General features: G+C 35.7%; 2 protein-coding genes across 2 annotated transcripts in view; both read right to left on the reverse strand.

Moving 5' to 3' along the window:
• LOC134791987 (gamma-aminobutyric acid type B receptor subunit 2) overlaps positions 1-23,255 on the reverse strand; it is a 226,464-nt gene that overhangs the window by 143,413 nt on the left and 59,796 nt on the right. The window lies entirely within an intron of this gene.
• On the reverse strand, positions 17,793-22,035 carry LOC134799012 (uncharacterized). Its single transcript, XM_063771452.1, has 2 exons — positions 21,922-22,035; positions 17,793-19,213 (listed from the first exon to the last, which is right to left on the reverse strand). The coding sequence occupies exon 2, from the start codon at positions 19,117-19,119 to the stop codon at positions 18,136-18,138; it is 984 nt and encodes a 327-aa protein (XP_063627522.1). The 5' UTR covers positions 19,120-19,213; positions 21,922-22,035; the 3' UTR covers positions 17,793-18,135.

Raw genomic sequence — 23,255 nt, forward strand, 5'->3', positions numbered from 1 at the left:
GATGAATGGGACCGTGCCTCGTAAATCCCTTTTATAACGTCATCGTCTCGCTGTGGTCAGGCGCTTTACCTTTTATGCTTAATAAGCTTGGTGGAAATGGGAACCAGTCTTTTAATGATCAGTAAAAGGAAATATACTTATGGATAATAGCAATGAAAACTAGTGAGACAATTTTCTCACGTGTAGTTTATATACTCTGTACCTAAACCGCTAACGAGTAATATTACCTACCTACACAAATAATCCACATTTTTATTTTATTATAATAGTTATCTTATTATTTCCCTTGCTCAGGCCCAGTAACAGTGACAGTGCTGTCGCATTTAGTCTGATACAAGTAGACAGGGACCAGTGGTGGCCGAGTGGATATGACGTCTGACTTTCAATCCGGAGGTCGCGGGTTCAAAATCCTGGCTCGTACCAATGAGTTTTTCGAAACTTATGTACGAAATATCATTTGATATTTACCACTAGCTTTTCGGTGAAGGAAAACATCGTGAGGAAACCTGCATACATCTGGGAAGAAATTCAAAGGTGTATGTGAAGTCCCCAATCCGCATTGGGCTAGCGTGGGGACTATAGCCCAAGCCCTCTCGCGCATGAGAGGAGGCCTGTGCCCAGCAGTGGGACGTATATAGGCTGAAATGATGAATGATGAAGTAGACAGTAGTGTGCGCGCTTTTAAGTATTGACAGCTCTTATTAAGTAGTCTTTAGTATTTGTTCGTAAACATAGTACTTTATGATTTATTTCGAAGTATTAAAGTAGTACTTATTGACATTGTTATAATTGGAACAAAATGAAATTATTTAAGAATTAGAATGGAAGAAATTAATGACGACAGTAGGTAATCATGTAATTCTTATTGACATTTTCTAGAGCAAAAATTAACTACAAGACAAGATTGTCCGTCCAGTTAAACATTTACCTACTCATGAATAAACATGTTCTTTTGTTAGCAAGTAAATACGGTGCAAAAATATTTATCTTTCGACTGAGTAATCAGAGAGAACACGTCTACGTTATTAAACAAAAACGTTCAAAAATACCTTCGTTAGTAGCGAAAGCTAACAGCTTGTTAACTGCAGTTCGTAAGCTCGTTAAGCTTCCTATTTGGCTTACTACCAAATGTTGTAATACCTAACTTTTACTGTATGACATTTTAAAGCAGCTTGTAAAACAGTTTTAAGCGAATATATAAACATGTAGTTTACATTCGAGATAACTAGTTTTATTTTATTATTAAATCCAATCCAATGCAAGTGACGTTTTAAATATGAAGTACCTAATACTTATGTTTATTCTACGCTTCTACGTTGAGGGTAATTTATTGTTTGTAGGTATTTTTCAATGAATATTATGCATTTTTTATTGTAGGTTGTAATGTATATCTATTCTCACTTTGTTACACCCCACAGCACAAATGGCCTATCGGATTTTTACCTAAGTGTAAGTGGTTTTGTTTGATTCATTGTGTTTATTTTCATTTAGTCCAGTTTGTACATTTTATATTACTTTAAAGTAATTTATATCAATAAAATGCTTGATATAAATAAGCTTTTCTATCAAGCAAGACAAATGAATACAAAAGTTACGGTATCTGACATGATAAAATGGCATTCAGTAATATAGCTTTAAACTGGAACGGCATTAGTGGCAGGTGTGTCGTGGACAAAGAGCCGTAGAAATTGGAAATAAATTCCCTGAGCCGTGCAACCCCACAAGCGCTGACTTGATAGCGGACAACCCAATTAGCCATCCACTGCACGCCGCGCCCATCCGACACTAGAGGTTACCTCATCCAGAATATGGACAATAACAATAGCTCATCCACAAAATAAGTAAATAGTACTACCGTACTGAAAGCTAACATATATACTTGAATTCTAAACCAATCAACTTTGAATTCGGTGCCACAAGCGCTTTACTACCAAATATATCCCCCGCTGTTAGAAACAAGATTGCTACGTGATGTTCCAATATTGGGTAGCCGCTTAACTGACGTAGACCTGCTAATACATATATGCACAGTACTAAGGTACACTTTTGGTCGGAGCGGAGTTGTCCAAGATGTTTGCGAATTGGACGCTTCAACTCCGTCTGGCTTCTATTTCTGCCTTTGCAAACATTATTGAGCTTCATTCCTTAGCACGTTCTTTGACTAAGTATGTAGGTATGTTCCTATTAAATTACTCTGAAACGTTATCTAACTCTGTAGTTATTTTTGCATGGCATTGCAGGGTAAAAACGGGACCCTATTACTAAGTAAGACTCCACTGTTCGTCTGTCTGTCCGTCTGTCTGTCACCAGGCTGTATCTCATGAATCGTGATAGCTAATAGACAGTCGAAATTTTCACAGATGATGTATTTTGTTGCCGCTATAACAAAAAATACTAAAAACAGAATAAAATAAATATTAAGGTAGGGCTCCCATACAACAAACGTGATTTTTGCCGTTTTTTGCGTAATGGTACGGAACCCTTCGTGCACGAGTCCGACTCGCACTTGGCCGGTTTTCTTAAATAGCACTCAAAGAGGCCCTGCATCAAAGGTAATCTACATGATCGCTGACATAATTCTTGTTGTTGATGACTCCGATATCGAAGGCCAATGCGACACTTATGATATCGGATGTAAGTCTACATGGTTTGCTTTATTGGATGACCACCGGACGTTGTGTTAAAAATCGGCTTAGAAAGAAAAAATATTATGTTCCTACCTATATGTTGAGTTATAATAAGTGTCTACCAACCATATTTTTATTCCATCATAATCAATATTCTTTTAAATATAATATGATCATCATTGTATGTACCTATTTATGTTAGGCATTGTATATTATTTATTGTGCATAGAAAAACAAATACGAGAAACACAGCTACAAAGAGAATTAAATACAACAGAGGCGAACTTATCCCATGTGGGATTTCCTAGATTCGCTTAATTCCAACACAAGTATCTAATTGTGCAACCAGATTATTGCGATAAGCCCCCTTCACACTCGCGTTCATGGCTTCGCGCCGCGATTCGCGCACGAGTTTGGAGGGGGCTATACAAAAAGAAAAATAAACAGCCACATTCTACCCAAGGGCTTTAAGAAAGCCATAACTTACACACGCAGTTAGCTGTGAACGTTCTGTTTAAACTCAAACCACGCGGAAAAGAATTGTTTACCGTTGCCGTGTAATCCTAAGGTTGTAGGTATTAAGTCGTAAATTATTGAGAGGATAAGTTTGCAAAGCGGAAATTTAGCTGAACATTAGGTACTAGCATACCTACTCATGGACTGCTCTTTTAGATTTTTAAGTTAGGACTGGTAAATTGCCTCGGTCAAAATGGATTATGTTATGCCCTTGTATAATCTATTATTTTTCAAAATAGGCACACCTACATCAAAAAATTTAAACGACTTTTATTTCATTTCATGACAGATTAAACTTGAAAGATAATCTTAGCCTAGATAGAGACCCGCGGTGGCAGGCGATGGCATGGGATTACACGGCCGTATCTAGGTCTCAACATACACTAGCTGCCCGGAGCCCAATTCGAACGTACTGATATCTATATAATGTCAGTTTGTTATCATTCGCGCGTGCATTTCGCTCGTTGTTCGTACTTACATGCAATGACGCGAGCGAGACGCTTGGGCGAACAAACATCAGGCATCATTTTGATCTCAAAATGCATAAGGTCGAATTGGCCTCCCGGTGACACTCCAATCTCCAATAGCGCTTTCTATAAATATAGACGTGCTCGTAGTATCTATTGGAATAAATATTGTGGTCACTTCTAGAAATCAAATTCTAATATAGCTAAGTATAGGTAGGTATTGGCAAACTGAAAACATATTTGTTTGTGTGTTTAGGTACCTAGGCTATATTAAAGGCTATATCTAGGCTATTTCTGCTATATCAGAAACATGTTAAGGCTCCGGTACACAATGGGCCATCGCCGGCCACTCCAAGGGACGCAGCCATGCGGTAGAATGAGATAGCAATATCACTTGCTCCCTTTAACGCATAAATGCGTCCCTTGGAGTGGCCGGCGATGGCCCATTGTGTACTGGGGCCTTTACAGATGTTACAGGTGCCACCCAGCATACTAAGATCAATTAACCTATAGATAGCTAGACCCCGATATATTTGCCTTCCACTTCCATTCATAATTTAAAGTCCGAACAATTAACTTCTAAGAGCCCGAATAAGACATGGAGAAATTCGGGAGGTTACCTATTCAAAAATTCATACTCTCTACAAGTAAATTTATGAGTCAAGTCTTGAAATATTCATACTTCACGTAAAGAGGTGCCTCCTCCTAATAAATAACGATTGGTAATGGAAGAATTGGGATTTACAAGCGCTACCCGCCATAGTTTGCACGTTTACATATTTATGTAAATGGTCACAAAATGTTGGTAAACAAATAGATAAAAAAGGTTGGGAAAATCCATCCCTTCTATAGGGGTTTATCCAAGGACCATAACAAGTTTAAAAAACATAACTCCATATGTTATAGAGATTTATAGACTGTAAGACTTCTATTATCGAAGCGCCACTATGACAATTTTTTAGAACTGTTTTCATTTTATAGATTTTCTGTCTATAGGTACACGTAATTATAACAAAAAAAAAATTTTAATTTTTATTCATTAATTTCAATTAAAAAATCGAGTTTAATTATGTAATTTATTGTTTAAGTTCCTCGCCTAAACGCTCCAAGCTGTCACGTGACCTTGATGACGTCAAGGTGTGATAAATAAACTGCTGTCAAACTGTCAGTCATAGCGTAGATTAAAACTGTAGTTTTTAATTTCTCTCTCTCTTTCTAAAATATATTAAGTACATACCTACAAATATAAGCTAAAATAATGAATAACAAGTTTTACATGTGTCGTGCAGTGCCTTTGTGTAAAAGAACAACAATTAAGACACTAGAGTAGGTAGGTAGTTAATAGTATTCGCATTTTAATTAAAATACCTAGTAAGTACCTGCCTACATTTTATGGCGAGTGCGAAGTGTGTCATTATATATTACTTACGAGTCCCGAGATGTCTTTTATGAGCCGTAGGCCGTACGACGATTTTTAACACATTTGCAAAAAAATCACAACAAAACAAATATTTGTTACATGAGTTACACTTACAGTTACGAATTTTGCTACTCTTAAATATATGATGATGATGAGGCTGATAGTGTTGTTGGCTGATTATTAATTGATTAATGCACATTAAAATTACTTACAGTAGTTACATTTCATTAATATTGATCAGGTTGAATGTGATCTTCATTCATTGCTTCCCAAAGGGTGAGCACTTCATCGTCATCCATTATACTTTCTTTCGCAACACCTGCTATTTGCAGCGGTACCTTCAGAGTAACGTTACGATACGGTAGTGGTAGATAGACAGTTATCTTCACAAAATAATCACGAGCAATAAGTTGGGAATGTTCAATAGAGTTGACGTCTTTAGGTATCGGTATTTCTACATTAATAGTTTGAGATTCGCCACTTCTCACTCCGGCCATCTTTATATCAGTAACTATTTCATAAGCAAAAGTCGAATCGTAATATCCTCTTGGTAAAGATATTACTTCCACTAATTTGCTTTCCACGCATTTAAAGTTAACATTAGTATCATTAAATATCTCGTATACTAATTCAGCTTTATTACAGGGCGTTACTACAGGATTGTTAATTGTAGCTTTTAAAGTAACAAAGCTGTCCCTTAATAATTGTATTAGTTTCCTCTGCTTGTCGTAAATTCTTGATTCTGTTGACAACTTCGGATTCACGCCCGGTATAACATTAATTGTTGCGCTAAAACGCTTACAACCTTCGGGACTTTCAAATGTTAATTGTAAATAATAAATAATCTTGCATCGCACTGTATGGCTGCCAGAACTTTTAACAAAGTTGAGTGTCGGTGGTATATCCAGTGGCAGTTGGAAGTGGAACTGTGTATCATAAGTGTCAATTGGCAGAACCTGTCCATTTTGGTCATCCAGAACTGTAATATCTTCATTTAAATATTCTTCTTCTTCTTTTATTAATCCGTCAGCTTCATCTTTCTTCCTAGTATTGTGTACTTCTAAATATCCCCTACCGTTTAATGAAATTGAAATCTTTGTATAAACTATTTCTTCGTCTAGAGTATACCTCGCGACCCCTGATACTGTACCTCCAGTAACAAAGTTGCCATCGGATGATTTACGCAAATTGATGTCACAGTGGATCCCCATAGCAATTAAAGGGGCCAAAGCAAACTTATTGTGGCCAAATTTGCTGAAGATGTTAATTGGACCTTTTCCTTCGTCCTTTAGTTAAGAATGGTTCCTGAAATCAAGCGAATTAAAAAAATCATAGCAAACATTTAGGCTAATGTGTAGTATGTTCGGTCTGCAGTTTTTGAAAAATGGTTTTGAAGAAAGGCTTTTTAGATATAAATATCTGGGGGCCGTTTAAAAATATAATAAACTAGCTTTTGCCCGCGACTTCGTCTGCGTGGAATTAGTAATTTGGGTACCATAATTTTTAAACAAATCTGCTTTTTATTACATCCTTCTTTTCACCCTCAAAATGGATGACTAATTAGTCAAAAATACGAACTTTCTTCATTTGTAACGAAAGGTCTTCTGAGCCCTTTTTAATTTAAGATATTATTTTCTTTTATTTATTAATTTTGACGTGATAACGTCTTATAAATACATGCACGAAAAAGTGTCACGTTGTGGACAAATCTCCATGGTAACGTTACGTAATGTAATGGTAATGTTTTCTTATGACGTTATCACGCAAAATTATCGTCCGTAAACCGACTTTACAGGCAACCATATTTTTGTATCTTAACATTACTTCCACCTCCACTTTAACTTGGAGAAGTTGAAGAAGTTGGAGAAGTTGTAGAAGTTGATACAGAAGAAGTTGAAAAAGTTGGAGAAGTTGAAGAAGTTGGAGAAGTTGAAAAAGTTGAAGATGTTCGAGTTGGAGAAGTTGAAGTTGAAGAAGTTGAAAAGGTTGGAGAAGTTGAATTTGAAGAAGTTGGAAAAGTTAAAGTTGAAAAGGTTGGAGAAGTAGAAGAAGTTGAAAAGGTTGAAGAAGCAGATGTTGAAGTTGAAGAAGTGGGAGAAGTTGACGTTGAAGTTGAAGAAGTTGGAGTTGAAGAAGTTGGAGAAGTCGAAGTTGAAGAACTTGAAAAAGTTGCAGAATTTGAATTTGAAGAAGTTGGATAAATTGAAGAAGTAGAAGTTGGAGAAGTAGGAAGATAAATAATTTGGAGAAATTGAAGAAGTTGAAAAAGTTGAAGAAGTTGAAGGCGGAGAAGTTGGAGAAGATGAAAAAGTTGAAGAAGTTAGAGTTGGAGAAGAAGAGAAGAGAAGAAAATAATACAGGTTGAAGTTTGGAAGGGTAGCTTGAAATAATTTTACAATAGGTGCTCGAATTGCTTTTCTCCTTATTGGGTTGGAGTAAAATTTCTTAAAATCTTTTAAGTATCCCCAATAAAAAATCTAATGGATTTAGGTCCGGGGAACGTAGGCTATGCCACTGATACCAGTCGGCCGATCCATCTTCTGGAGCTGGAACCACAGCAACATGGCTGCCCAGAACATTACGCTCGCGATGTTCGCGACCACCTCACACAAAAATTCCCAGATGGATCAGCCGATTGGGACCAGTGGCATAGCCGCCGCGTTCCCCGGACCTAAACCCATTAGATTTTTTTCAGTGGGGATGCTTAAAATGCTTAAAAGATAAAGTTTACTCCGTGCCAATAAGGTCCCAAGAGGAACTACGGCGGCGCATGTTTGAGGCAGCACGAAACATATCCGAAATTAATTTAAGGAAATTAACTTGAAGTTTTACAAGACGGTGCCAAGCGTGCATACGAGTGGGGGAAAAACAATTTGAGCACCTATTCTAAAATAAAATTGAACTTCAACCTGCAGTATTTTATTTTCTTTGAACCTTTATCAACTCAATGATATCCTTAAAAAGGGACATAACCATTTTCCATCTCTTTCTTTTAGCATTCAGCAAATACTGAATAGGCGTTTTTTTTATTATTTCTAAATCCAGAATTAGATATCTCAACATAAATCGTTATTTTTACTAAAAGTAGCAACGGATTGCAGAGCTCCTAGTTTTCACTTATTTTTTATGAGGCTTTCGAAAGATGATAATAATTCCTATTTTATTGCAGGAAGGTACATGCGTTATACCATTTTTGAATCTGCATAACATGCTCAATATTTTGTCGTTATTTGCTCATTACTTTTCTAGTAATTTTTTTTTCACGACAGGTGGTCAAAGTCGAAATTAATGTTTCGCTGTGAATTTAATTCAAGATTAAACCAGTACTTTTTTTCATTTTACATTGTTTATCGATAAAATACCTATTCTGTTATCTTAATTAACTATTCATGATGCCGTGCACATAAAAAAAAACTAACTTCGAGACCTTTCCGAGTGCATATTGGCACTAACAATGTTAAAAACGGTCAAAATTCATGAAAAACCTTAATTTGGCAATAACTCAAAAACCGTGGCACTTTTACTGGGGTCATGTTAAGTTGGTTTGGGTCCTCTTGGCCTGGTCTACCTCCAGTGTCACTGTGACGTGTCACTTATGGGACACCCTGTATATATATTATTGTAATATTTATAATATAAGATAAATAATAATATAAGATATAAGACGTCGTACCTTATTTGATAGACGTTTCATTAGACTTGCTTGTACAGGGGTGTTAAATTGGATGGAGATGAATAGGAAGTAAAGATATTACTTCCAATGGTAACAGATTATTTTTCACCAAGTCATGCGTAAGATAAAATGAATAAGTAGGTACCTGCATTTCAATCCGTTTATTTTTCATGGTTAGGTAAATAAATTACAATATTTACATACATCTTAGTCATAGAATATAGAATGAGAATGACCGTGTCAGTGTTGCCGTTGTAAAAAAACTACCCGGTAAATGGGGAATGAAAAATTTGTACTTGAGTAAGAACATTAGGCAGTTACGCCATCTATGTAGTTAAAATGTCAGGTCTGAAGTGCTATCCTTAATTTTTACTTGTACAAGTACGCGGGGACTTACGACGTTAAACTGTTTAGACGAAAACGGTTTCACTCACTAATCATGTCGCCAATAGCGACTAAAAATTCAAGTGAGTGAAACCGTTGTCGTCTAAAGAAACCAGTTCAAAATGTTTTTTACACTATTTTCAATTGGGATCCAACTCTGAAGACTGAGGCCATTATAAATAATATTTGAACGGGCATAAGAATATCAGAAGTCAAGTCAAATCATTGTCATTTTTGCCATATACATAAAATCAAAATTTACCCGTTAAAGGGTACATTTTTATTATATTATATTGAATCTTTACTGGTGCTTGAATCATTTACCCACAATGGTTAATAAAGCCGACCGGTTCCCCTTCATGAACCATTAATCCTTTGTAATAATCATTATACCTTTCTTTGAAAAACCGCATATCCTGACAACCTTCGCGAGAAATGAAACCGTAATTCGAATGAATTATGGATTAGGGGACAGGACGTTCTTTTGAAATTAACTCGCATAACTAAACACATTAAAAGGAGTATGATGACTAAGGTTGAAAATTTAAAAGCACGTGGAAGCGTTATAAGAAATTATCATAAGATTTTGCTCAACAGAAATGGGTGCCTTTCATCCCTTGCTTAACAATCTACTAATACTAATATTAATACACGTGCAAGTGTCCTTTTCATTCGTCTCGAGTTTTGTCTCTCGTGACACTAGTGAAATAGGTAAGTAAGTATACCCGCATTTACATCAAATTGTATCTATTAACATCTAACTATGAGAAAGTTTACTGACTTCTCAAATTTGTATCTTAGTAAGTATTATTTAATTTCCTCGTATTCGAAATGAAAAATAGAGTGTTCCGGTTGAAAGGCCCTATTTTAGTCTCGGACTGTTAAAGATGAAACTACACGGAGAAAAAAATCTAGTGTTCTTTACCAGATATTGTAAATTTAAATTTAACTTGATTTTATTGTATTATATGTGACAACTAGACTTTTTTTATACATTAATAGAAAATTCTAGTTCTTTAAAACATCATTTCTAGTTCTTATTACCCACATACCTAGTATCGTCGAAAATAAATTTTGTGTAGTATACAAAACCTATCTGTAGCCATCATTATAGGACAGGGTAGAGTTTATCAGATATTTCATTAGTGTTCACCATGGTATAATAATATACTCCTCCTGGTACTCTATTCCGAGATTCGCGTATGACCTAACTGACACGGGCCTACGTCATCATGCTGTTTACAGGTTCTCAAACTTTAAAATGTGGGAGAATTTTAACCAACGGTGAAAATTATTTTAACGGCATTAATTTTAAGTTATTCATGTAGAAACATAGTAAAATAAAACAAATCTAATGTATTAAATTAAACTTTATTTATCTATACAAGACAAACGTTTGAAAAACTAATTCACAGTTACACATTAATTACCAAGCTTACGACGTGAAAAGTTTGGAAAACACTGCGACTGCTGACACTGAGCGAGAAGGAAATAACAATTAACACGCGTTCGACAAGGATGACGGTCAGGGCATGAAGTTATCTAGATCCGAATTGTCAAATGTGTCAGCGCTATCCTGTGTTGCCAGTAATGTAAACAGAATTACCCGAACGTCTGAAATTTCTTTCGTGAATCGGAAGATATTGCTAACAAATAATTAAAAATTACGTGTTATTGTAAAATTTAAGATAAAATACATATAAATGAAAATTATAAAGAAATATTTTAACTTATTAACCATAGGTATAATGTACCCATGTAACATGCGATGTTGAAATAAAGTGGCAATGTTATTGTGACGTAGGCCCGTGTCACTCTGGGAATAGAAGACCATGTTTTATTAGACCATGGTGTTCACCAGATTTTTTATTAGTTTTAAGTATAATTTTAGCTGACTGAAATAATCAACAATTTCTGTTTACTATATGCAGTATTGGAGAATACCAGATTTATGTTTGTGTTAAATATAATTGTTGTGGCATGAAATAAACAGTATGTTCTGTTTTTAAACAGTATGTTGTGTTTACTATATATATTGTAGAGTTTAACGGGTTTTATATTTGTGTTCAGTAAATCATTATTGCGGACTGAAATTGTAATATACTGTCGAGTGAAACAGAGTTAGGTTAAATATCTTAGGTGAGTCTTCGCTTTAAAATACTTTTGTTGCGACGAAGACTTACCGAAGGTGTTTAACATTATTCTGTTTAACTCGGCAGTAAGTACCTACATTGGCTTAGTCCGCAATAATGATGTTTGTGGTATAGGTGTGGTGGCCTGAAACATAAACAGAAAAATCTCAATCCTAAATAATTACTATGAGTAAAGTAAAAACAAACTTTTTTTTTAAATTCGTTTTAATTTTAGTAGTACATAACATAAATTATCGGCCGCAATTTTAGTGAGCGTATGGCAAATATAACACAGAGATAATTTTGGTAGCAAACACAACACACAAACAGAACACTCCAATATAACCTTATCACTATTAGCAACATATGTATACATTTTCAATTAAACCGCTATCCGCTTCGTCCGCCTTTGTTCACTACACACAGACACTTTTATTTGCTAAAACCGGTGATTTAAACAGGAATGCAACCTGATTCATTTATTATTGGCGACACTTGAAATGAACTCTGTCCGGACTTCGGTGAAAATGACAGAATGTTCTGGGCGCTCGCTGCGGGCGGCGGCGCAGGGGTGCGGGGGGCCGCAGTTAGCTCATATCGTGGACTGAACAGTTTTTCGTTACAGGCAAATAATATTTTGTTTAGTGTGCAATAATATTGTAATGCCAACAATTTTTATTGTTGCTGGAACCACTCTTTATTGTTATCATTAAAAAGAGTATGTTAGACAACAGAGAACGTATCTAGTTATGTGTAAAAATATTCATAGTAATCAAGAAATTTCGAGTAAGTAATAGGTATTAAAAATCCGCTAACAGGTACGAGAAAATCTAGTACCTATAAATGAATTACATAATGTGGACCCTAAACAAAGATTTTGTAATACACACTTTTATTATTGGTGTGTTAAACTAGATGATGGTGAACCGAATTAATAAATATTGTAAACATCGCAATTATTGTAAAGTGTTGTATGCTAAATGCATATTTTACTCCGTTACTATTAGATTGTTACCAAAACGATATCAGAGTTTTAGTGTACTAGAATATTTTAACTAGAATATTCTAATATTGTCCAAAATACGAGTCTATTAAACATGGCTGAAATCTGTTTTCCTACACTAGAATCATAACTACTATACAATCTGGTAATATTGTAAAATATTTTTTTCTCCGTGTACCTCGACTGAAATGCGGCCTCGACTGAAAAAGGGTGCCTTTCATCCGTTGATTGACAATCTATAATACTAGTTATTGCAAATCTCGATTTAGGTTCTGCTGCTGACTGTACAAATACGACTAGATATAGGAATCGAGCCATTGGAGTGTGCATAAATAGATTTGAAACTGTATGCGCTGTTTTCATATGTACAGTCAAGTGAAAAATATGGGTGTAGACAACTTACTCAAATATATGTCCCATAGTTCCTAATTCGCTAACATACACATGCGAAGATAAACTAAGTAGTTTATGTTCACAACTGTATATTAATGCATTTAAAGCCGGACGGCCCTTGTAAAAACTAAAAAGGTTCTAATATAAAAATAGTACAAAAATAAAAATATGATAATAGTACCTGCACACCAAAAACTTTTTCAATTAAACGGTAATCTAATATTCCTACCCGTAACAGGGATTAGCGATAAAAAGAATCCTTAGATGAATGGGACCGTGCCTCGTAAATCCCTTTTATAACGTCATCGTCTCGCTGTGGTCAGGCGCTTTACCTTTTATGCTTAATAAGCTTGGTGGAAATGGGAACCAGTCTTTTAATGATCAGTAAAAGGAAATATACTTATGGATAATAGCAATGAAAACTAGTGAGACAATTTTCTCACGTGTAGTTTATATACTCTGTACCTAAACCGCTAACGAGTAATATTACCTACCTACACAAATAATCCACATTTTTATTTTATTATAATAGTTATCTTATTATTTCCCTTGCTCAGGCCCAGTAACAGTGACAGTGCTGTCGCATTTAGTCTGATACAAGTAGACAGGGACCAGTGGTGGCCGAGTGGATATGACGTCTGACTTTCAATCCGGAGGTCGCGGGTTCAAAATCCTGGCTCGTACCAATGAGTTTTTCGAAACTTATGTACGAAATATCATTTGATATTTACCACTAGCTTTTCGGTGAAGGAAAACATCGTGAGGAAACCTGCATACATCTGGGAAGAAATTCAAAGGTGTATGTGAAGTCCCCAATCCGCATTGGGCTAGCGTGGGGACTATAGCCCAAGCCCTCTCGCGCATGAGAGGAGGCCTGTGCCCAGCAGTGGGACGTATATAGGCTGAAATGATGAATGATGAAGTAGACAGTAGTGTGCGCGCTTTTAAGTATTGACAGCTCTTATTAAGTAGTCTTTAGTATTTGTTCGTAAACATAGTACTTTATGATTTATTTCGAAGTATTAAAGTAGTACTTATTGACATTGTTATAATTGGAACAAAATGAAATTATTTAAGAATTAGAATGGAAGAAATTAATGACGACAGTAGGTAATCATGTAATTCTTATTGACATTTTCTAGAGCAAAAATTAACTACAAGACAAGATTGTCCGTCCAGTTAAACATTTACCTACTCATGAATAAACATGTTCTTTTGTTAGCAAGTAAATACGGTGCAAAAATATTTATCTTTCGACTGAGTAATCAGAGAGAACACGTCTACGTTATTAAACAAAAACGTTCAAAAATACCTTCGTTAGTAGCGAAAGCTAACAGCTTGTTAACTGCAGTTCGTAAGCTCGTTAAGCTTCCTATTTGGCTTACTACCAAATGTTGTAATACCTAACTTTTACTGTATGACATTTTAAAGCAGCTTGTAAAACAGTTTTAAGCGAATATATAAACATGTAGTTTACATTCGAGATAACTAGTTTTATTTTATTATTAAATCCAATCCAATGCAAGTGACGTTTTAAATATGAAGTACCTAATACTTATGTTTATTCTACGCTTCTACGTTGAGGGTAATTTATTGTTTGTAGGTATTTTTCAATGAATATTATGCATTTTTTATTGTAGGTTGTAATGTATATCTATTCTCACTTTGTTACACCCCACAGCACAAATGGCCTATCGGATTTTTACCTAAGTGTAAGTGGTTTTGTTTGATTCATTGTGTTTATTTTCATTTAGTCCAGTTTGTACATTTTATATTACTTTAAAGTAATTTATATCAATAAAATGCTTGATATAAATAAGCTTTTCTATCAAGCAAGACAAATGAATACAAAAGTTACGGTATCTGACATGATAAAATGGCATTCAGTAATATAGCTTTAAACTGGAACGGCATTAGTGGCAGGTGTGTCGTGGACAAAGAGCCGTAGAAATTGGAAATAAATTCCCTGAGCCGTGCAACCCCACAAGCGCTGACTTGATAGCGGACAACCCAATTAGCCATCCACTGCACGCCGCGCCCATCCGACACTAGAGGTTACCTCATCCAGAATATGGACAATAACAATAGCTCATCCACAAAATAAGTAAATAGTACTACCGTACTGAAAGCTAACATATATACTTGAATTCTAAACCAATCAACTTTGAATTCGGTGCCACAAGCGCTTTACTACCAAATATATCCCCCGCTGTTAGAAACAAGATTGCTACGTGATGTTCCAATATTGGGTAGCCGCTTAACTGACGTAGACCTGCTAATACATATATGCACAGTACTAAGGTACACTTTTGGTCGGAGCGGAGTTGTCCAAGATGTTTGCGAATTGGACGCTTCAACTCCGTCTGGCTTCTATTTCTGCCTTTGCAAACATTATTGAGCTTCATTCCTTAGCACGTTCTTTGACTAAGTATGTAGGTATGTTCCTATTAAATTACTCTGAAACGTTATCTAACTCTGTAGTTATTTTTGCATGGCATTGCAGGGTAAAAACGGGACCCTATTACTAAGTAAGACTCCACTGTTCGTCTGTCTGTCCGTCTGTCTGTCACCAGGCTGTATCTCATGAATCGTGATAGCTAATAGACAGTCGAAATTTTCACAGATGATGTATTTTGTTGCCGCTATAACAAAAAATACTAAAAACAGAATAAAATAAATATTAAGGTAGGGCTCCCATACAACAAACGTGATTTTTGCCGTTTTTTGCGTAATGGTACGGAACCCTTCGTGCACGAGTCCGACTCGCACTTGGCCGGTTTTCTTAAATAGCACTCAAAGAGGCCCTGCATCAAAGGTAATCTACATGATCGCTGACATAATTCTTGTTGTTGATGACTCCGATATCGAAGGCCAATGCGACACTTATGATATCGGATGTAAGTCTACATGGTTTGCTTTATTGGATGACCACCGGACGTTGTGTTAAAAATCGGCTTAGAAAGAAAAAATATTATGTTCCTACCTATATGTTGAGTTATAATAAGTGTCTACCAACCATATTTTTATTCCATCATAATCAATATTCTTTTAAATATAATATGATCATCATTGTATGTACCTATTTATGTTAGGCATTGTATATTATTTATTGTGCATAGAAAAACAAATACGAGAAACACAGCTACAAAGAGAATTAAATACAACAGAGGCGAACTTATCCCATGTGGGATTTCCTAGATTCGCTTAATTCCAACACAAGTATCTAATTGTGCAACCAGATTATTGCGATAAGCCCCCTTCACACTCGCGTTCATGGCTTCGCGCCGCGATTCGCGCACGAGTTTGGAGGGGGCTATACAAAAAGAAAAATAAACAGCCACATTCTACCCAAGGGCTTTAAGAAAGCCATAACTTACACACGCAGTTAGCTGTGAACGTTCTGTTTAAACTCAAACCACGCGGAAAAGAATTGTTTACCGTTGCCGTGTAATCCTAAGGTTGTAGGTATTAAGTCGTAAATTATTGAGAGGATAAGTTTGCAAAGCGGAAATTTAGCTGAACATTAGGTACTAGCATACCTACTCATGGACTGCTCTTTTAGATTTTTAAGTTAGGACTGGTAAATTGCCTCGGTCAAAATGGATTATGTTATGCCCTTGTATAATCTATTATTTTTCAAAATAGGCACACCTACATCAAAAAATTTAAACGACTTTTATTTCATTTCATGACAGATTAAACTTGAAAGATAATCTTAGCCTAGATAGAGACCCGCGGTGGCAGGCGATGGCATGGGATTACACGGCCGTATCTAGGTCTCAACATACACTAGCTGCCCGGAGCCCAATTCGAACGTACTGATATCTATATAATGTCAGTTTGTTATCATTCGCGCGTGCATTTCGCTCGTTGTTCGTACTTACATGCAATGACGCGAGCGAGACGCTTGGGCGAACAAACATCAGGCATCATTTTGATCTCAAAATGCATAAGGTCGAATTGGCCTCCCGGTGACACTCCAATCTCCAATAGCGCTTTCTATAAATATAGACGTGCTCGTAGTATCTATTGGAATAAATATTGTGGTCACTTCTAGAAATCAAATTCTAATATAGCTAAGTATAGGTAGGTATTGGCAAACTGAAAACATATTTGTTTGTGTGTTTAGGTACCTAGGCTATATTAAAGGCTATATCTAGGCTATTTCTGCTATATCAGAAACATGTTAAGGCTCCGGTACACAATGGGCCATCGCCGGCCACTCCAAGGGACGCAGCCATGCGGTAGAATGAGATAGCAATATCACTTGCTCCCTTTAACGCATAAATGCGTCCCTTGGAGTGGCCGGCGATGGCCCATTGTGTACTGGGGCCTTTACAGATGTTACAGGTGCCACCCAGCATACTAAGATCAATTAACCTATAGATAGCTAGACCCCGATATATTTGCCTTCCACTTCCATTCATAATTTAAAGTCCGAACAATTAACTTCTAAGAGCCCGAATAAGACATGGAGAAATTCGGGAGGTTACCTATTCAAAAATTCATACTCTCTACAAGTAAATTTATGAGTCAAGTCTTGAAATATTCATACTTCACGTAAAGAGGTGCCTCCTCCTAATAAATAACGATTGGTAATGGAAGAATTGGGATTTACAAGCGCTACCCGCCATAGTTTGCACGTTTACATATTTATGTAAATGGTCACAAAATGTTGGTAAACAAATAGATAAAAAAGGTTGGGAAAATCCATCCCTTCTATAGGGGTTTATCCAAGGACCATAACAAGTTTAAAAAACATAACTCCATATGTTATAGAGATTTATAGACTGTAAGACTTCTATTATCGAAGCGCCACTATGACAATTTTTTAGAACTGTTTTCATTTTATAGATTTTCTGTCTATAGGTACACGTAATTATAACAAAAAAAAAATTTTAATTTTTATTCATTAATTTCAATTAAAAAATCGAGTTTAATTATGTAATTTATTGTTTAAGTTCCTCGCCTAAACGCTCCAAGCTGTCACGTGACCTTGATGACGTCAAGGTGTGATAAATAAACTGCTGTCAAACTGTCAGTCATAGCGTAGATTAAAACTGTAGTTTTTAATTTCTCTCTCTCTTTCTAAAATATATTAAGTACATACCTACAAATATAAGCTAAAATAATGAATAACAAGTTTTACATGTGTCGTGCAGTGCCTTTGTGTAAAAGAACAACAATTAAGACACTAGAGTAGGTAGGTAGTTAATAGTATTCGCATTTTAATTAAAATACCTAGTAAGTACCTGCCTACATTTTATGGCGAGTGCGAAGTGTGTCATTATATATTACTTACGAGTCCCGAGATGTCTTTTATGAGCCGTAGGCCGTACGACGATTTTTAACACATTTGCAAAAAAATCACAACAAAACAAATATTTGTTACATGAGTTACACTTACAGTTACGAATTTTGCTACTCTTAAATATATGATGATGATGAGGCTGATAGTGTTGTTGGCTGATTATTAATTGATTAATGCACATTAAAATTACTTACAGTAGTTACATTTCATTAATATTGATCAGGTTGAATGTGATCTTCATTCATTGCTTCCCAAAGGGTGAGCACTTCATCGTCATCCATTATACTTTCTTTCGCAACACCTGCTATTTGCAGCGGTACCTTCAGAGTAACGTTACGATACGGTAGTGGTAGATAGACAGTTATCTTCACAAAATAATCACGAGCAATAAGTTGGGAATGTTCAATAGAGTTGACGTCTTTAGGTATCGGTATTTCTACATTAATAGTTTGAGATTCGCCACTTCTCACTCCGGCCATCTTTATATCAGTAACTATTTCATAAGCAAAAGTCGAATCGTAATATCCTCTTGGTAAAGATATTACTTCCACTAATTTGCTTTCCACGCATTTAAAGTTAACATTAGTATCATTAAATATCTCGTATACTAATTCAGCTTTATTACAGGGCGTTACTACAGGATTGTTAATTGTAGCTTTTAAAGTAACAAAGCTGTCCCTTAATAATTGTATTAGTTTCCTCTGCTTGTCGTAAATTCTTGATTCTGTTGACAACTTCGGATTCACGCCCGGTATAACATTAATTGTTGCGCTAAAACGCTTACAACCTTCGGGACTTTCAAATGTTAATTGTAAATAATAAATAATCTTGCATCGCACTGTATGGCTGCCAGAACTTTTAACAAAGTTGAGTGTCGGTGGTATATCCAGTGGCAGTTGGAAGTGGAACTGTGTATCATAAGTGTCAATTGGCAGAACCTGTCCATTTTGGTCATCCAGAACTGTAATATCTTCATTTAAATATTCTTCTTCTTCTTTTATTAATCCGTCAGCTTCATCTTTCTTCCTAGTATTGTGTACTTCTAAATATCCCCTACCGTTTAATGAAATTGAAATCTTTGTATAAACTATTTCTTCGTCTAGAGTATACCTCGCGACCCCTGATACTGTACCTCCAGTAACAAAGTTGCCATCGGATGATTTACGCAAATTGATGTCACAGTGGATCCCCATAGCAATTAAAGGGGCCAAAGCAAACTTATTGTGGCCAAATTTGCTGAAGATGTTAATTGGACCTTTTCCTTCGTCCTTTAGTTAAGAATGGTTCCTGAAATCAAGCGAATTAAAAAAATCATAGCAAACATTTAGGCTAATGTGTAGTATGTTCGGTCTGCAGTTTTTGAAAAATGGTTTTGAAGAAAGGCTTTTTAGATATAAATATCTGGGGGCCGTTTAAAAATATAATAAACTAGCTTTTGCCCGCGACTTCGTCTGCGTGGAATTAGTAATTTGGGTACCATAATTTTTAAACAAATCTGCTTTTTATTACATCCTTCTTTTCACCCTCAAAATGGATGACTAATTAGTCAAAAATACGAACTTTCTTCATTTGTAACGAAAGGTCTTCTGAGCCCTTTTTAATTTAAGATATTATTTTCTTTTATTTATTAATTTTGACGTGATAACGTCTTATAAATACATGCACGAAAAAGTGTCACGTTGTGGACAAATCTCCATGGTAACGTTACGTAATGTAATGGTAATGTTTTCTTATGACGTTATCACGCAAAATTATCGTCCGTAAACCGACTTTACAGGCAACCATATTTTTGTATCTTAACATTACTTCCACCTCCACTTTAACTTGGAGAAGTTGAAGAAGTTGGAGAAGTTGTAGAAGTTGATACAGAAGAAGTTGAAAAAGTTGGAGAAGTTGAAGAAGTTGGAGAAGTTGAAAAAGTTGAAGATGTTCGAGTTGGAGAAGTTGAAGTTGAAGAAGTTGAAAAGGTTGGAGAAGTTGAATTTGAAGAAGTTGGAAAAGTTAAAGTTGAAAAGGTTGGAGAAGTAGAAGAAGTTGAAAAGGTTGAAGAAGCAGATGTTGAAGTTGAAGAAGTGGGAGAAGTTGACGTTGAAGTTGAAGAAGTTGGAGTTGAAGAAGTTGGAGAAGTCGAAGTTGAAGAACTTGAAAAAGTTGCAGAATTTGAATTTGAAGAAGTTGGATAAATTGAAGAAGTAGAAGTTGGAGAAGTAGGAAGATAAATAATTTGGAGAAATTGAAGAAGTTGAAAAAGTTGAAGAAGTTGAAGGCGGAGAAGTTGGAGAAGATGAAAAAGTTGAAGAAGTTAGAGTTGGAGAAGTTGAATTTGAAGAAGTTGGAAAAGTTTGAAGAAGTTGAAGTTAGAGAAGTAGAAGTTGAAGAAGATGAAGAAGTAGGAGGAGTTGAAGTTGAAGAAGTTGAAAAGGTTGGAGAAGTTAAAGTTTAAGAAGTAGAAGTTGCAGTTGAAGAAGTAGGAGAAGTTGAAGAAGTTGAAGTTGAAGAAGTTGGAGAAGTCGAAGAAGTTGGAGAAGTCGAAGTTGGATAAATTGAAGAAGTTTAGGAAGATAAAAGAAGTTGGAGATTTGAAGAATTTCTAAGGTGGAGAAGTTAAAGAAGTTAGTGAATTTGAATACGCTGGCGCAGTTGAAGAAGTTAAATAGGTTGGAGAAGTTTAAGTTAAAGAAGTTGAAGTTGACTAAGATGAAGAAATTGCAGAAGTCGAAAAAGGTTAGGAAGATAAAGAAGTTGGAGTTGTTGAAGAAGTTGAGGAAGTTGAAGTAGAAGAAGTTGAAATTGAAGAAGTTGAAAAGGTTGGAGAAGATGAAGTTGAAGAAGTAGGAGAAGTTGAAGAAGTAGGAGTAGTTGAAGTTATGGTTGGCTATGGTTGACTGGTATAGAATGCCTTTAGGCATTAAGTCCGCCATTTGTACATTTTATTTGTATTTTCCAAGATGTTGTGGAATATTCCAGAACACTTTCGAATGTTGTGGCATATTCTGGAACATTCGACGCCGTCTCGGGTCTCGGTGGCTAGACATTTCTAGAACAGTCCAGACCATTCGAGAGTATTCGAGAGAATTCCACAGCATTTCTGAACATTCTGGAATGTTGTCGAATATTCGAGAACATTCTAGATCATTGTGGAACATTCCAGAACACTTTCGAATGTTTTGGAATATTCTGGAACATTCGAATCTGCCTCAGGTATAGGACGCTAGACATTTCTAAAATGGTCCAGACCATTCGAGACTATTCGAGAGCATTCCATAGCATTTCAGAACATTCTGGAATGTTGTCGAATATTTGAGAACATTCTAGATCATTGTGGAACATTCCAGAACACTTTCGAATGTTCTAGAATATTCTATATCCTTCCCCGGGACTCAAACTATCTGTATACCAAATTTCAACCGAATCGGTTCAGCGGTTATCGATTCCCTATACATACTTCCATCCCCTTTTTCACCCCCTTAAAGAGGGATTTCTGGGATAAAAACTACCCTATGTCCTTCCCCGGGACTCAAACTATCTCTATACCAAATTTGATCAAAATCGGTTCAGCGGTTTAAGCGTGAAGAGGTAACAGACAGACAGACAGACACACTTTCGCATTTATAATATTATAGTATGGATATCTGGTGACAATCTTACACAGATAAACCTAGATCCATACTAGGCAAAGCTTGTATATGCCCCCAAACTACTAAGAACACGAACATACTACGTTTGGTACTTACGTATAAATAAAAGTGGCAACTCACATACAAGAGGTATAGAGGTACTTATACTACATCAGTATTTAACGATCCTGCTAATGCGCTCACTAAACTAACTTTAAAGATGAGTCACAAATTCGATTAACGTAATAATGATAATGAAACAGTCAAGAAGTTTTCTAATAAACACAGTTTATCCAAATGTAGCGCAAACCATAATAGTAGTTACTATTAAATTTTAAATGTAAAAGTATCTAAACAAGCTAAAATTAAAATATTTACCTCTAAAGATTCCGGCAATATGTTAGATACATAACGTTATGGGACGGGGTACACACTAATTCATTTGTTTTCCTTATCACAGCCAAGGTGTTGTACTAACGAGACAGGAACATAACATAATACGTTACTGCTTGGATAGGTATATCAGTAAAATTTCAATTACCTACAATTAAATTGATAGCGTGATATTGTCGATTAGATAAAATTGAATTCAAAAATATGATAAATTATTAGAATTCAAGAGTTAATAAATACCTACGTCGCTTTTAAATTTTGCTTGAACGATCTCGGCATGTGATTGTCACTGTCAAATGAGGGATTCCCCAAGGCCCCAACGTTGTCTGTTCTCTTTGACGGCGCAGCAACTAGTATCATTTCTCTCTCCTCGCTCTTTTAAAAATGCCGTTTGTCAAAAAAGGACAACCATACTGTTGACAAGATGGACTTCAAATCGAGGTGTAACCGTTTTAGGTGGAACCAAGTTGTGTATGGTTGCGTAAAAATGTATATGTGTGCTCTTTTAGGGATTTGAAAAGTCGATTTTAATCATGTTATATACCGATAAACGCTACACAGCGGAACGAAATAGCGAATAATTTAAGCTTCAATATCTTCGTTAAACATAAACATAATTGAAATGTTAATGGATAATGAATACTTATATTATAATATAATAAAATAATTCAATTATTGCGGAACTCATATTTTAGTAGGTATTTATGTATTTTAATTAAATATCTGAACTTTCCCTTGGTTCCCTGCTGGGGCGTGACGATAAAATTGTGACCTGATAACCACAATAACGAATAAAAGCGTTTTTGTTCATTTTAGGTATCGTTAAACCTTTGAAGTAAAATTAAAATTGCAAGAAATGTCGATAGTTTATCGATATGACTTTATCGACATGGCTACAGCAAGGTGGTTCCACATTGGTAATCGTACACTAAACAATAGTGGTTACAGTGACAGCTCGCTTAGACGTAATCTTTAAGTATTCTATATCTATGGGATTCCCTTGAAATGAAATATTCAATCGTAAATAGATCGTATACCTAACTTATTTATTCTGTGCCTGTACAAACAGCAACCCAAAGAGAATATAATCACTACGTTTTAAGAGACGGGACTTCCATACTAGCGACTTGATTGGTCTGTGTATATGTTTGGTTATCCAATCATTACCAACATGTACGACAAAGAACTGTCAAAGAACAATAGCACCAACATAACATACTTAAATAGTGTAGTATGCTACACGCTTGCGAATTTTATCGATATCGATAAATTGGGGAGGGTTGAAACATGGGCCCCTGTCAACAAATTTCGTACTCGAA

Source organism: Cydia splendana, chromosome 1 (genome assembly GCF_910591565.1).
Source record: "Cydia splendana chromosome 1, ilCydSple1.2, whole genome shotgun sequence".
In the NCBI taxonomy this organism is placed as follows: domain Eukaryota; kingdom Metazoa; phylum Arthropoda; class Insecta; order Lepidoptera; family Tortricidae; genus Cydia; species Cydia splendana.